The sequence below is a fragment of the Pleurodeles waltl genome, chromosome 4_1, assembly GCF_031143425.1.
Source record: "Pleurodeles waltl isolate 20211129_DDA chromosome 4_1, aPleWal1.hap1.20221129, whole genome shotgun sequence".
In the NCBI taxonomy this organism is placed as follows: Eukaryota; Metazoa; Chordata; class Amphibia; order Caudata; family Salamandridae; genus Pleurodeles; species Pleurodeles waltl.
Genome location: NC_090442.1, coordinates 31,899,714 through 31,914,457, shown reverse-complemented (window position 1 = coordinate 31,914,457; position 14,744 = coordinate 31,899,714). Strand labels below are relative to the sequence as shown.

Genomic DNA, 14,744 nt, shown 5'->3' with positions numbered 1-14,744 from the left:
GGAAACAATATATTTACAAGCATTTGCAATGCAATAGTTATCAAGTTTGCGCGAGTTAGAGCTATTTGCATTGAAAATTACTAACTGGACTTTTTTTGCCACACAAAATAAAAATATAAAGTAAAACAGTTGACATAAGCGAGCCAATTAGAGAAAAAAAAACGCAGCGCGATCGCACTATGTAAAATGCAGCGCGATCACGCTGTGTGAAAAATAAACAGATAAAGTAGTCCGAACCCCAGGCTGAAAACATCTAGCCTCAGATGTTTTTAGTAGTTTACTGGTGCTGTGTAGGTGGGCTAAACACCAGAAAAGGCATGACGTATGCATGCCTTTCACAAATGAAAGCAACAGGATTTTAAAAGGCAAGCCACAAACCAATGTGAGTTACTGACGTGCCATGGGCGTGGAATAACAAACAATTGTAAACGTAGACAAAAGTGTAAGTTTACCTTTGTGAATCAGGCTCATTCACAAGCACACAATTTTGTTTCTTGTGATGAACAAGAATAATAGCGCATTGAAGTTAAACATGTCTAACACCCTGTTACTGCGCTACTAGAGGGTGCAAAGTGCTGAAGACTTCAAAGATAGCTTCTTCATGTTCAGAGGAGAGGCACGAGTTACACACCTGGTGGAGACTGGTGCATGGGTACTTGGTGAGGCAGCAGGGAAGGAATCAGAAGGTTGTTCGTTCCATCACATGTCAGTGAAAGTTAATTAGGGCCCTGCAGTTTGGAGTGGAAAAAAATCACACCTTCTTTCCTCACTTAATCTCTTGTATTTGTTTTCTCTCTCTCATCTTCACCTCTCCTCTCTTCGGGTTCTACCACCCTGCAGTGGAGAGAGAAGTGTTCTACCGCCCAAGGGTACAGAGCTGTGCTGGTCTCCAAGGCCAGGCTGGAGATGGCCAAGGGTCTTCCCAGAATCCTCCGCTCTCTCTTCTGAAAACCTCTCTGTGCCTCCGTACAGGTAAAACACTTCTCTTACTTTGAGTCAACATGTTATCTCTCTGTGTCTCCACCCAGGTAAAAAGCTTCTCCTACTTTGGGTCAACATGTTATGTCTCTGTGTCTCTACCCAGGTAAAAAGCTTCTCTTTGTGAGAAAAGGCCTATTTTTGACAATGTTATCCCCTACTTTGTGCCTGATGTATAATGTAGCCTAGAAAGTATTGTGCCCAGAGCCCCTGCTAACCAGGTTCCCTGGGCCAGAGCTCTTTCCCTAAAACTGTTGTGATGCATTGGTACAAATGGATACACCCCTAGATACCACTATAAGTCCCTAGTAGGAGAGTACTTAGGTACCCAGGGCATGAGGTACTATGGGTAGGCCCCTGAGGGCAGCAGCACTGATTGTGCCACCCTCTAGGGCCATGCATCCAGATGTAACCAGCACTGCCATCACAGGCTGAAAGTCCTGGTGCAAACCTAAAACACAAACTCGACATGGCACACTGCCTGTGTGCCCTGTCCTCCATCAACTGCATTTACTATGGGTAAGTGTAGGAGCTGGCCTGGTTCGTAGTGGGTACCAAAGGTACTTACTCCTTATACCAGGTCGAGTTATCCCTTGTTAGCGAAATGTAGTCAGTGTCTAGAAGCCAGGCTCTCTAGGGGTAGAATAGGCGAGCAGCCAAGGCCTAACTAGGAGTCATGCAAAGCTCATGCAATACCACTGTAGACACACCGTATTTACACACATGAAAGAAAATACTCAGGCCCATATTTATACTTTTTTAGCGCCGCATTTTGACACAAAAGTACTATACAATTGTAATTTGTAAGTTTGCACCATTTTTGAGTAAAAAAGCAGCGCAAATGCAGCACTAAAAAAGTATAAATATGGGCCTCAGTGTTACAAAAATAAAGGTACTTTATTTTGGTGAAACAAATGCCAAAAATACCTTAGAGGCTATACTCCCTTAGGAGGTAAGGAATGTACACAAATTATATACACTAGAATGCAGAATTAGCTGTAAAAACTGTTAGAAAACAGTACACATAGTGAAAAACACAATATATAGAAATGGGCCTAGGGGGAACACAAACCATATACTAAAATAGTAGAATGCAAAAGTCGTTTTCCCACCCAGGCAAGTGTAGTGTGTAGAGGAGCGCTGCTGGGAGTGTAAGAAAACACCAAAGGTAAGTAATAGAACCCACCCCAGAGCCCAGGAAAGCAGGAGTAAATCACAGTAAGTTTCCTAGAACACACAAGAACACGTGATAAAAGATTTAGCAAGAACCAGAATATGGGAAAGTAGCCTCAGCATGGATACCCCCATTTTTGGCCTGTTTGTCAGTGTGTCTTGACTGTGTCACTGGGATCCTGCTAGACCCTCTTATATGTCCCTAGTACATGGTACTCAGGTACCCAGGACATTGGGGTTCCAGGGGATCCCTTTGGGCTGCAGCATTACTTTTGCCACCCATAGGGAGCCCATGCAAAGGCTCCTACAGGACTTTCCATTGCAGCCTGTGTGAAATAGTGCATGCACTATTTCACAGCCATTTTCAATGCACCAGGTCACTTATAAGTCACATAAGTCACATATATGTCAGGCCTTCAGACGCTGAAGGCTGGGTGCAAAGTACCTGTGTGTGAGTGCACCCCCTGCACTAGCAGAGGTGCCACCACGTCGTCCAGGCTCATTTTCCCAGACTTTGTGAGGTCGGGGACGCCATTTTAAGTGTGCACTGGACATAGGTCAATACCTATGTACAGCTTCACAATGGTAACTCAGAATATGGCCAAGTATGGTGTTTAACAACTGGGAATTGTACCCCAATACTGATTCCAGTATTGGTTGCACAATTCCATGCACTGAGGGTGCTCCACAGTACTGCCATACCAGCCTCCTGTGGTTGCCCCAGCTTCTGCCATCTCACAGACAGGCTTCTGCCCTCCTGGGGCTTGAGCAGCTCAATCCCAGGAAGGCAGAACAATGCGTTTCCTTTAGGAGCAGGGTGTTACACCCTCTCCCATTGGAAATAGGTGTTACAGGCATGGGAGGAGTATCCTCCCAGAGCCTCTGGAAATTCTTTGAAGGGCACTGATGGTGCCCTTCTTGCATAATCAAGTCTACACCAGTTTAGGGACCCCCAGTCCCTGCTCTGGCGCGAAACTGGGCAAAAGAAAGGGGAGTGATCACTCCCCTGTCCATCACCACCCCAGAGTGTCCCTGGATTTTGCCATCTTGGATTCCAAGGTCACCCCACCTAAACTTACCTGCACAGACCTTTTCCACATGCAGTGGCTCCCAGTGGCCCTGCATCAGCTCCAGATACTTTTAACCGCTGCTCCCGGCAAAACCAGGAGCGGCCGAACTTCTCCAGCTGGCACAGTGTGCCCACCAACAACCTCGACTAACCTGCAAAAGAAGAACTTGGTAAAGCAACTGTGATTTTATATGTATTTTTAAAGGTGACTTTCCATTGATTCCCATGGTGCGTAATTACGCACTAAACAAAAAAAAATTTGTAATCTTCAAAAATCCATATATCAAAAAGTACTTAACCAATTTTGAAAATCTTGGTCTTAAAAATTATATAAAACTCTGAAGTATTTTTATAAATTGGTCTCAAGTTATTCCTTTGAATGCTTGAGTTGCATGATTGATACTGTGAAAAAATGCTTTGCAGTTCTCCAAGATTAGCCTAACTGCTCGACCAAGCTACCATAAAAATTAGAGCATCAGGTGATCTAGTTTTTACATTTGTAAACCAGCGTGTGGTTGCCGGACCCCCTGCACAGTGTGCCTAGCTTTGCACACTACATAGAGGGCCAGCCTCCTACGCCCTTACTTTGGGTCAACATGTTATGTCTCTGTGACTCTGGCCAGGTAAAAAGCTTCTCTTACTTTGAGTCGACATGTTATGTCTCTGTGTCTCTGGCCAGGAAAAAAGCTTCCCTTACTTTGAGTCGACATGTTATGTCTCTGTGACTCTGGCCAAGTAAAAAGCTTCTCTTACTTTGAGTCGACATGTTATGTCTCTGTGTCTCTGGCCAGGAAAAAAGCTTCTCTTACTTTCAGTCAACATGTTATGTCTCTGTCACTGGCCAGGTAAAAAGCTTCTCTTACATTGAGTCAACATGCTATGTCTCTGTGTCTCTCTCCAGGTAAAGATGGTTTCCTGCTCTGTTCCAACATGTTGTGGTGCATGACATCATGTCAGATATGCACAGTGCCCCTGTGGCACGACCTGGCCTTCATATAGGTTTGGGTTCAGCCATGTTAGTGAGCATCACTGTGGGAGAGTAGATGCTGAAAGTGAGGGCGGTGGTTGTAGACACAGGGGTGAGGTAGACGTGGGTAGTATTGGTAAATGTACCCTTCTTACTTTTACCGTGTGCAGCTCGTTCAACATATCTGTCTTGTACCAGTGGTGCAGCAGGGATGCCAAGAGCTCAAAACCAGATACAACTGGAGTGCAGTGGGCCCCTCACAGCCCTGGGGCCCTCACAGCCCTGGCCCCAGTGCCACTACACCTGCTGCACTCTTGGTAGGTACGCCCCTACCTGACACCCCTTTCATCTCACACTCTCACATTTAAGTATGTCCCTAACATGTCATGTTATATTGTACTAGGCTGTTTGAGCTCACACCCCTTACAGCCCTGGGCCCCAGTGCCACTACACCTGCTGCACGCTTAGTAGGTACGCTCCGGCCTGACTCCCCTTCCACCTCACACTCTCACATGTAAGTATGTTCCTAACATGTCACGTTATATTGTACTAGGCTGTTTGAGCTCACACCCCTCACAGCCCTGGGCCCGGGTGCCACTACACCTGCTGCACGCTTGGTAGGTACGCCCCTGCCTCACACCCCTTACAACGCTGTGGGCCCCAGTGTCACTCCACCTGCTGCACGCTTGGTGGGTACGCCCCTGCCTCACACCCCTTACAGCCCTGGGCCCCAGTGCCACTACACCTGCTGCACTCTTGGTAGGTATGCCTCTGCCTCACACCCCTTACAGCCCTGGGTCCCAGTGCCACTACACCTGCTGCACGCTTGGTAGGTATGCCCCTGCCTCACACCCCTCACAGCCCTGGGCCCCAGTGCCACTACACCTGCTGCACGCTTGGTGGGTACGCCCCTGCCTCACACCCCTTCCACCTCACACTCTCACATGTAAGTATGTTCCTAACACGTCATGTTATATTGTACTAGACTGTTTGAGCCCACACCCCTCACAGTCCCCAGTGACCTGGTCTGTGATACCTCCACACCGCCGATGCTCTTGTGTTACTGTGCACAGCACTTCTGTCTACAGCTGTGCAAAGAAACACAAACACAAAGAGGGTTGAGTGTCAGAGAATCATCAACAAAATTAATGTCTGACTTTATATTGTGTCTTAAATGTCATTTACAAAACAGCTGTCTCTTTGGCGGTTGATGTTCTATTAACTCCAAAGGGACGATGATGGACATTTATGACACAATGGCCCAGCTTTAAGAAAAGTGGCGCTTCATTACATGATTCATTACATGGTTCATTCATTATATGATTTACTCATTACGTTATTTGTTCATTAAATGATTCATTCATTACATGATTCGTTATTACATCATTCATTCATTACATGATTTCTTCATTACATGAAGCGCCTCTTTTCTTGCACCCCATTGCGCCCCCCTAACGCCACCATGTGTGCTCCGTGTCAATGATACGGCGCCCTATGGCTCACGTTAGAATCAATAGTGTCACAATTTCTGACGCTATTGTGATACTTTGCAGGACTAACACCAAAAATGTTGGTGCTAATCCTGTAAAGTACACAGAGGCCCATTATAAACAAAGGTGCGCCTCACTTTAACGCCTGCACTGAGCAGGCGTTAAAAATGCTGTGACGCAAAGGTTTACAAAGTGGCGCAATGAGTGCATTGCACCACTTTGTAAATTTGGCGCTGTGTTTTTGCCAACCTAACGCCACATTGGTGGAAAAAAATTGTGCTAATGTGCCCCTAGGTGGCGCTAGGCCCTTCTTAAATTTGGCCTAATATTTTCTCAGACAATATATCAGATTGATCTGAACTCCTCTTTTTCTCCTCTCTCTTTCCCTGTAACTGTTTCTCTCCCTCTTTGTCTTCCGCTTCCTCTTCCTCCTTTCCTCTAACTCTCTGTACCCGTCTCTCCCTCCTCCCTCCATCTCTCTGTACCTGTCTCTCCCCTCCTCCCTCCATCTCTCTGTACCCGTCTCTCTCTCCTCCCTTCCTCTATCTCTCTGTACCCGTCTCTCCTTCCTCCCTCCATCTCGCTATACCCGCCTCTCCCTCCTCCCTCCATCTCTCTGTACCTGTCTCTCCTTCCTCCCTCCATCTCTCTGTACCTGTCTCTCACTCCTCCCTCTCTATATCTCTCTGTACCTATCTCTCACTCCTCCCTCTCTATATCTCTCTGTACCTATCTCTCACTCTTCCCTCTCTATATCTCTCTGTACCTGTCCCTCCCCTCCTCCCTCCATCTCTCTGTACCCGTCTCCCTCTCCTCCCTTCCTCTATCTCTCTGTACCCGTCTCTCCCTCCTCCCTCTCTCTATCTCTCTGTACCTGTCTCTCTCATCTCTCTATCTCTCTGTACCTGTCTCTCCCTCCTCCCTCCATCTCTTTGTACCTGTCACTACCTCTCTCTATCTCTCTGTACCTGTCCCTCCCTCCTCCCTCCCTCTCTGTACCTTTTTCTCCCTCCTCCCTCTATCTCTCTGTACCTGTCTCTCCCTCCTCCCTCCATCTCCTTGTACCTGTCTCTACCTCTCTCTATCTCTCCGTACCTGTCCATCCCTCCTCCCTCTATCTCTCTGTACCTGTCTCTCTCCTCTCTCTATCTCTCTGTACCTGTCTCTCCCTCCTCCCTCCATCTCCTTGTACCTGTCTCTACCTCTCTCTATCTCTCTGTACCTGTCACTTCCGCCTCCTTCTATCTCTCTGTACCTGTCGCTCCCTATATCTCTTTGTACCTGTCTCTCCCTCCTCCCTCCATCTCTTTGTACCTGTCTCTCCCTCTCTCTCTCTGTACATGTCTCTCCCTCCCTCCATCTCTCTGTACATGTCTCTCCCTCCTCCCTCTCTCTCTCTGTACATGTCTCTCCCTCATCTCTCTCTCTCTCTACTTGTCTCTCCCTCCTTCCTCCATCTCTCTGTACCTGTCTCTGTCTCCCTCTATCTCTCTGTACCTGTCTCTCCCTCCCTCCATCTCTCTGTACCTGTCTCTGTCTCCTCTCTCCATCTCTCTGTACCTGTCTCTCCCTCCCCATCTCTCTGTACCTGTCTCTCCCTCCCTCTATCTCTCTGTACCTGTCTCTCCCTCCCTCCATCTCTCTGTTCCTGTCTCTCCCTCCTCCCTCCATCTCTCTGTACCTGTCTCTCCTTGCTCCCTCCATCTCTCTGTACCTGTCTCTCCCTCCTCCCTCCATCTCTCTGTACCTGTCTCTCCCTCCTCCCTCCATCTCTCTTTACCTGTCTCTCCCTCCTCCATCTCTCTATACCTGTCTCTCCCTGCTCCCTCCATCTCTCTGTACCTGTCTCTCCCTCCTCCCTCCATCTCTCTGTACCTGTCTCTCCCTCCCTGTATCTCTCTGTACCTGTCTCACCCTCCCTCTATCTCTCTGTTCCTGTCTCTCCCTCCTCCCTCCGTCTCTCTGTACCTGTCTCTACCTCCCTCCATCTCTCTGTATCTGTCTCGCCCTCCATCTCTCTGTACCTGTCTCTCCCTCCTCCTTCTATCTCTCTGTACCTGTCTCTCCCTCCATCTCTCTGTACCTGTCTCTCCCTCCATCTCTCTGTACCTGTCTCTGTCTCCCTCTATCTCTCTGTACCTGTCTCTCCCTCCCCCATCTCTCTGTACCTGTCTCTCCCTCTATCGCTCTGTACCTGTCTCTCCCTCCTCCCTCCATCTCTCTGTACCTGTCTCTCCCTCCTCCCTCCCTCTCTCTGTACCTGTCTCTCCCTCCTCCCTCCATCTCTCTGTACCTGTCTCTCCCTCCCTCCATCTCTCTGTACCTGTCTCTCCCTCCTCCCACCATCTCTCTGTACCTGTCTCTCCCTCCCTCTATCTCGTTGTACCTGTCTCTCCCTCCTCCCTCCATCTCTCTGTACCTGTCTCTCCCTCTGTCTCTCTGTACCTGTCTCTCCCTGCTCCCTCCTCCCTCCATCTCTCTGTACCTGTCTCTCCCTCCTCCCTCTATCTCTCTGTACCTGTCTCTCCCTCCTCCCTCCATCTCTCTGTACCTGTCTCTCCCTCCATCTCTCTGTTCCTGTCTCTCCCTCCTCCCTCCATCTCTCTGTACCTGTCTCTCCCTCCATCTCTCTGTTCCTGTCTCTCCCTCCTCCCTCTATCTCTCTGTACCTGTCTCACCCTCCTCCCTCCATCTCTCTGTACCTGTCTCTCCCTCCTCCCCCCATCTCTCTGTACCAGCCTCTCCCTCCTCTGTACCAGTTTCCCAGTGCAGCCTTCATGACAGACAAGGAAGTCTCCCTGGACAGAGCTGCCCCTGGGTGAGAAATGAGCCTGGAACAGAAGATTCCTCTTCATGGAGAGATTTACAGCCTCATCTGAGAGAGACTCTGTGTCTGCACACAGGTGGGAATATTTTACTTTTTAGCTTTCCACACCCACATATGATTTATAAATAAAACAAATATTGTTTCGGAAATATACATAACTTAAACAGAACAATATTTGATTTGAATGTGCTTTTTTGAAGGTTAGTGCCTTTCATATATTTTTTTAAACATCTTTCCTCTTGGACAGTCTAAAATAAGAATTCTGAAAATAAGGTTGAAAAGCACCTACGCCTTTTGTGAATACGCACAACAGTGATGGATGGATGCTTGAATTAATGTCAACCACTGGTAATCACTCGGGCCGCATTGCAATCCATTATAATCCTGCACACCAGGCCACCTCAGTTTGGACCAGCTATATGCAAATCAGTCTTGGCCCTGCTCCAATAGGAACAGTCCAGCCCGGCCAGGTCCTCCCTGATCCAGAGCACAAGCAACCCAGGACCGGTTTCACCCTAGTGATGGGCTCATCAGCCAGGTGCAGCTTGGTTCCAGTGTCCGTTTGTGAAAACAGCCACTTATGAGTTCAAGAAGACCATGAAAGATGGAGGAAGGGTCAGGGGAGGGACTGAGAGAGGCAGTGGAGAGAGCGGGTGGATTTACCCGGTGCTTTGACTCCAGTTGGTCAGTTAGATTCAGCAAATCATACATGTTTGGTGTTTGGGTTTGTGTAGGAGGCTGGACTGGCTTGTAGTGAGTACCAAGGGGTACTTACACCTTGCACCAGGCCCAGTTATCCCTTATTAGTGTATAGGGTGTCTAGCAGCTTAGGCTGATAGATAATGGTAGCTTAGCAAAGCAGCTCAGGCTGAACTAGGAGACGTGTGAAGCTACTACAGTACCACTTAGTGTCATATGCACAATATCATAAGAAAACACAATACACAGTTATACTAAAATTGTGACCTTGTAGAGGGTCGCTGGGACTATTAGAAAATAGTGAGAGTTTGCAAAATAACCCTCCCCAAGACCCTGAAAAGTGAATGCAAAGTGCACTAAAGTTCCCCTAAGGACAAAATAGTCGTGTTAGAGGGAAAATGCAAGGAAAACACAAATCAGCAATGCAACAACGATGGATTCCTGACTGAGGGTACCTGTGGAACAAGGGGACCAAGTCCAAAAGTCACAAGCAACTCGGAGATGGGCAGATGCCCAAGAAATGCCAGCGGTTGGTGCAAAGAAGCTCTTACTAGGCTGAAGAACTGTGAATACTGCAGGAACGACAAGGGCTAGAGACTTCCCCTTTGGAGGATGGATCCCCCACGCCTTGGAGAGTCGTGCAGAAGTGTTTTCCCGCCGGATGGACGCCAACAAGCCTTGCTACACGCAAATCGTGCGTTTGGCGTTTTTGGACGCTGCTGGGGCCCAGGAGGGACCAGGAGGTCGCAAATTGGACCTGAAGAGAGAGGGGACGTGGAGCAAGACAAAGAGCCCTCACTGAAGCAGGTAGCACCCGGAGAAGTGCCAGAAACAGGCACTACGAGGATGCGTGAAACGGTGCTCGCCGAAGTTGCACAAAGGAGTCCCACGTCGCCGGAGACCAACTTAGAAAGTCGTGCAATGCAGGTTAGAGTGCCGTAGACCCAGGCTTGGCTGTGCACGAAGGATTTCCGCCGGAAGTGCACAGGGGCCGGAGAAGCTTGCAAAGTCGCGGTTCCCAGCAATGCAGCCCAGCGAGGTGAGGCAAGGACTTACCTCCACCAAACTTGGGCTGAAGAGTCACTGGACTGTGGGGGTCACTTGGACGGTGTCGCTGGATTCGAGGGACCTCGCTCGTCGTGCTGAGAGGAGACCCAAGGGACCGGTAATGCAGCTTTTTGGTGCCTGCGGTTGCAGGGGGAAGATTCCGTCGACCCACGGGAGATTTCTTCGGAGCTTCTGGTGCAGAGAGGAGGCAGACTACCCCCACAGCATGCACAAGCAGGAAAACAGTCGAGAAGGCGGCAGGATCAGCGTTACAGAGTTGCAGTAGTCGTCTTTGCTACTATGTTGCAGGTTTGCAGGCTTCCAGCGCGGTCAGCGGTCGATTCCTTATCAGAAGGTGAAGAGGGAGATGCAGAGGAACTCGGTTGAGCTCATGCATTCGTTATCTAAAGTTTCCCCAGAGACAGAGACCCTAAATAGCCAGAAAAGAGGGTTTGGCTACCTAGGAGAGAGGAAAGGCTACTAACACCTGAAGGAGCCTATCACAAGGAGTCTCTGACGTCACCTGGTGGCACTGGCCACTCAGAGCAGTCCAGTGTGCCAGCAGCACCTCTGTTTCCAAGATGGCAGAGGTCTGGAGCACACTGGAGGAGCTCTGGACACCTCCCAGGGGAGGTGCAGGTCAGGGGAGTGGGCACTCCCCTTTCCTTTGTCCAGTTTCGCGCCAGAGCAGGGGCTAAGGGGTCCCTGAACCGGTGTAGACTGGCTTATGCAGAATTGGGCACATCTGTGCCCAACAAAGCATTTCCAGAGGCTGGGGGAGGCTACTCCTCCTCTGCCTTCACACCATTTTCCAAAGGGAGAGGGTGTCACACCCTCTCTCAGAGGAAGTTCTTTGTTCTGCCATCCTGGGCCAGGCCAGGCTGGACCCCAGGAGGGCAGCTGCCTGTCTGAGGGGTTGGCAGCAGCAGCAGCTGCAGAGAAACCCCAGGAAGGGCAGTCTGGCAGTACAGGGTCTGTGCTACAGACCACTGGGATCATGGAATTGTACCAACAATGCCAGGATGGCATAGAGGGGGCAATTCCATGATCATAGACATGTTACATGGCCATATTCGGAGTTACCATGGTGAAGCTACATATAGGTAGTGACCTATATGTAGTGCACGCGTGTAATGGTGTCCCCGCACTCACAAAGTTCAGTGAATTGGCTCTGAACAATGTGGGGGCACCTTGGCTAGTGCCAGGGTGCCCTCACACTAAGTAACTTTGCACCTAACCTTTACCAGGTAAAGGTTAGACATATAGGTGACTTATAAGTTACTTAAGTGCAGTGTAAAATGGCTGTGAAATAACGTGGACGTTATTTCACTCAGGCTGCAGTGGCAGGCCTGTGTAAGAATTGTCAGAGCTCCCTATGGGTGGCAAAAGAAATGCTGCAGCCCATAGGGATCTCCTGGAACCCCAATACCCTGGGTACCTCAGTACCATATACTAGGGAATTATAAGGGTGTTCCAGTAAGCCAATGTAAATTGGTAAAAATGGTCACTAGCCTGTCAGTGACAATTTGGAAAGAAATGAGAGAGCATAACCACTGAGGTTCTGATTAGCAGAGCCTCAGTGAGACAGTTAGTCACTACACAGGTAACACATTCAGGCACACTTATGAGCACTGGGGCCCTGGGTTACCAGGGTCCCAGTGACACATACAACTAAAACAACATATATACAGTGAAAATTGGGGGTAACATGCCAGGCAAGATGGTACTTTCCTACACAACCCCCCCCCAAACGAAGGACAATAAGACTAGCCATTACCTGATGAGTCTTCATTGTCTAAGTGGAAATATCTGGAGAGTCCATCTGCATTGGAGTGGCTACTCCCAGGTCTATGTTCCACTGTATAGTCCATTCCCTGTAGGGATATGGACCACCTCAACAATTTAGGATTTTCACCTTTCATTTGTTTTAGCCAAAGTAGAGGTTTGTGGTCTGTCTGAACAATGAAGTGAGTGCCAAACAGGTATGGCCTCAACTTCTTCAGAGCCCAGACCACAGCAAAGGCCTCCCTCTCAATGGCAGACCAACGCTTTTCTCTAGGGGTCAACCTTCTACTAATAAAAGCAACAGGTTGATCCTGGCCCTCAGAATTAAGTTGTGATAGGACTGCCCCTACTCCTAATTCAGATGCATCAGTTTGGACATAGAATTTTTTAGAGTAACAAGGGCTTTTCAGGACAGGTGCAGAGCACATGGCCTGCTTCAGCTCCTCAAAAGCTTTCTGACAGTTTGCTGTCCATAATACCTTTTTAGGCATTTTCTTGGATGTGAGGTCATTAAGAGGGGCTGCAATGGAGCCATAGTTCTTAATGAACCTCCTGTAATACCCAGTGAGGCCTAGGAAGGCTCTCACCTGAGTCTGAGTGGTAGGGGGAACCCAATCAATAATAGTTTGGATTTTCCCCTGAAGTGGTGCAATCTGTTCCCCACCAACAAGGTGTCCCAGATAAACCACCTTACCCTGCCCTATCTGGCACTTTGAAGCCTTGATAGTGAGGCCTGCCTTTTGCAGGGCCTCCAAAACTTTCCATAGGTGGACCAGGTGATCATCCCAGCTGGAGCTAAAGACAGCTATATCATCCAAATATGCTGCACTGAAAGCTTCCAGCCCTTGCAGGACTGTGTTCACCAACCTCTGAAAAGTGGCAGGTGCATTTTTTAAACCAAAAGGCATTACAGTAAACTGGTAATGTCCTCCAATGGTAGAAAATGCAGTCTTAGGTTTAGCATCTTCTGACATTTTGATCTGCCAATACCCTGCAGTCAAATCAAAAGTGCTTAGATACTTGGCAGATGCCAGTGTATCTATTAGCTCATCTGCCCTGGGTATAGGGTGAGCATCAGTTTTGGTTACCAAGTTGAGACCTCTATAGTCTACACAAAACCTCATTTCCTTCTTTCCATCTTTAGAATTGGGTTTTGGTACCAGTACCACAGGAGAAGCCCATGGACTGTCAGAGTGCTCAACCACTCCTAGTTCCAACATCTTCTGAACTTCTTGCTTTATGCAGTCCCTGACATGGTCAGGCTGCCTATAGATCTTACTTTTGACAGGTAAACTGTCTCCAGTATCTATAGTGTGCTCACACCAAGAAGTGGTGCCTGGCACAATGGAGAAGAGTTCTGAAAATTGTCCTAGGAGATTTATGCAATTATCTTTCTGCTCAGCAGTAAGACAATCAGCCAAAACTACACCTTCCACAAGAGCATCTTGTTCTGTGGAAGAGAAGAGATCAGGTAGAGGATCACTGTCTTCTTCCTGTCCCTCATCTGTTGCCATGAGCAGGGTGAGATCAGCCCTGTCATAGTAGGGTTTCAGGCGGTTGACATGGAGCACCCTAAGGGGACTCCTGGCAGTGCCTAAGTCAACCAAGTAGGTGACTTCACCCTTCTTTTCAACAATTGTGTGGGGTCCACTCCATTTATCTTGGAGTGCTCTTGGGGCCACAGGCTCCAAGACCCACACTTTCTGCCCTGGTTGGTACTGAACCAAAACAGCCTTCTGATCATGCCATTGCTTCTGGAGCTCCTGGCTGGCCTGAAGGTTTTTACTGGCCTTTTTCATGTACTCAGCCATCCTTGATCTGAGGCCAAGTACATAATCCACAATATCCTGCTTAGGAGCTTTTAAAGGTTGTTCCCAACCCTCCTTTACAAGTGTGAGTGGACCCCTAACAGGGTGTCCAAAAAGAAGTTCAAAGGGGCTGAAACCCACTCCTTTCTGGGGTACCTCCCTGTAGGCAAAAAGGAGGCATGGTAGAAGGATATCCCATCTCCTGCGGAGTTTTTCAGGGAGTCCCATAATCATGCCTTTGAGAGTTTTATTAAATCTCTCCACCAGTCCATTTGTTTGTGGATGATAGGGTGTTGTGAACTTGTAAGTTACACCACACTCCTTCCACATGGCCTTTAAGTATGCAGACATGAAATTGCTTCCTCTGTCTGATACTACTTCCTTTGGGAAGCCCACCCTGGAAAATATTCCCAGGAGGGCCTTTGCCACTGCAGGAGCTGTAGTGGTCCTTAAAGGAATAGCTTCAGGATATCTTGTGGCATGGTCCACTACCACCAAGATAAACCTATTGCCTGAAGCAGTAGGAGGGTCAAGGGGGCCAACTATGTCAACCCCTACCCTTTCAAAGGGAACCCCAACCACATGCAGTGGGATAAGGGGTGCCTTTGGAGTGCCACCTGTCTTGCCACTGGCTTGACAGGTTTCACAGGACTTACAAAATTCTTTTGTGTCCTCAGACATCCTAGGCCAATGAAACAGTGGTACCAATCTGTCCCAAGTTTTCATTTGACCCAGGTGCCCAGCTAAGGGAATGTCATGTGCCAGTGTTAGGAGGAACTTTCTGTACTCCTGAGGGATCACTAATCTCCTGGCAGCTCCAGGTTTAGGATCCCTATGCTCAGTGTACAAGAGGTTGTCCTCCCAGTAAACTCTGTGTGAGTCACTGACATCCCCATTAGCC

At 48.6% G+C, this 14,744-nt stretch overlaps 1 protein-coding gene across 1 annotated transcript in view; it reads left to right on the top strand.

The window, feature by feature from the left end:
- Window positions 1–14,744, top strand: part of LOC138287318 (E3 ubiquitin-protein ligase TRIM39-like) — a 292,635-nt gene that overhangs the window by 42,967 nt on the left and 234,924 nt on the right. Inside the window, exons 3-4 of the mRNA XM_069227672.1 lie at window positions 841–972; window positions 8,416–8,580. Of these exons, the coding sequence (XP_069083773.1) occupies window positions 841–972; window positions 8,416–8,580 (297 nt within the window). The remainder of the gene's footprint in view (window positions 1–840; window positions 973–8,415; window positions 8,581–14,744) is intronic.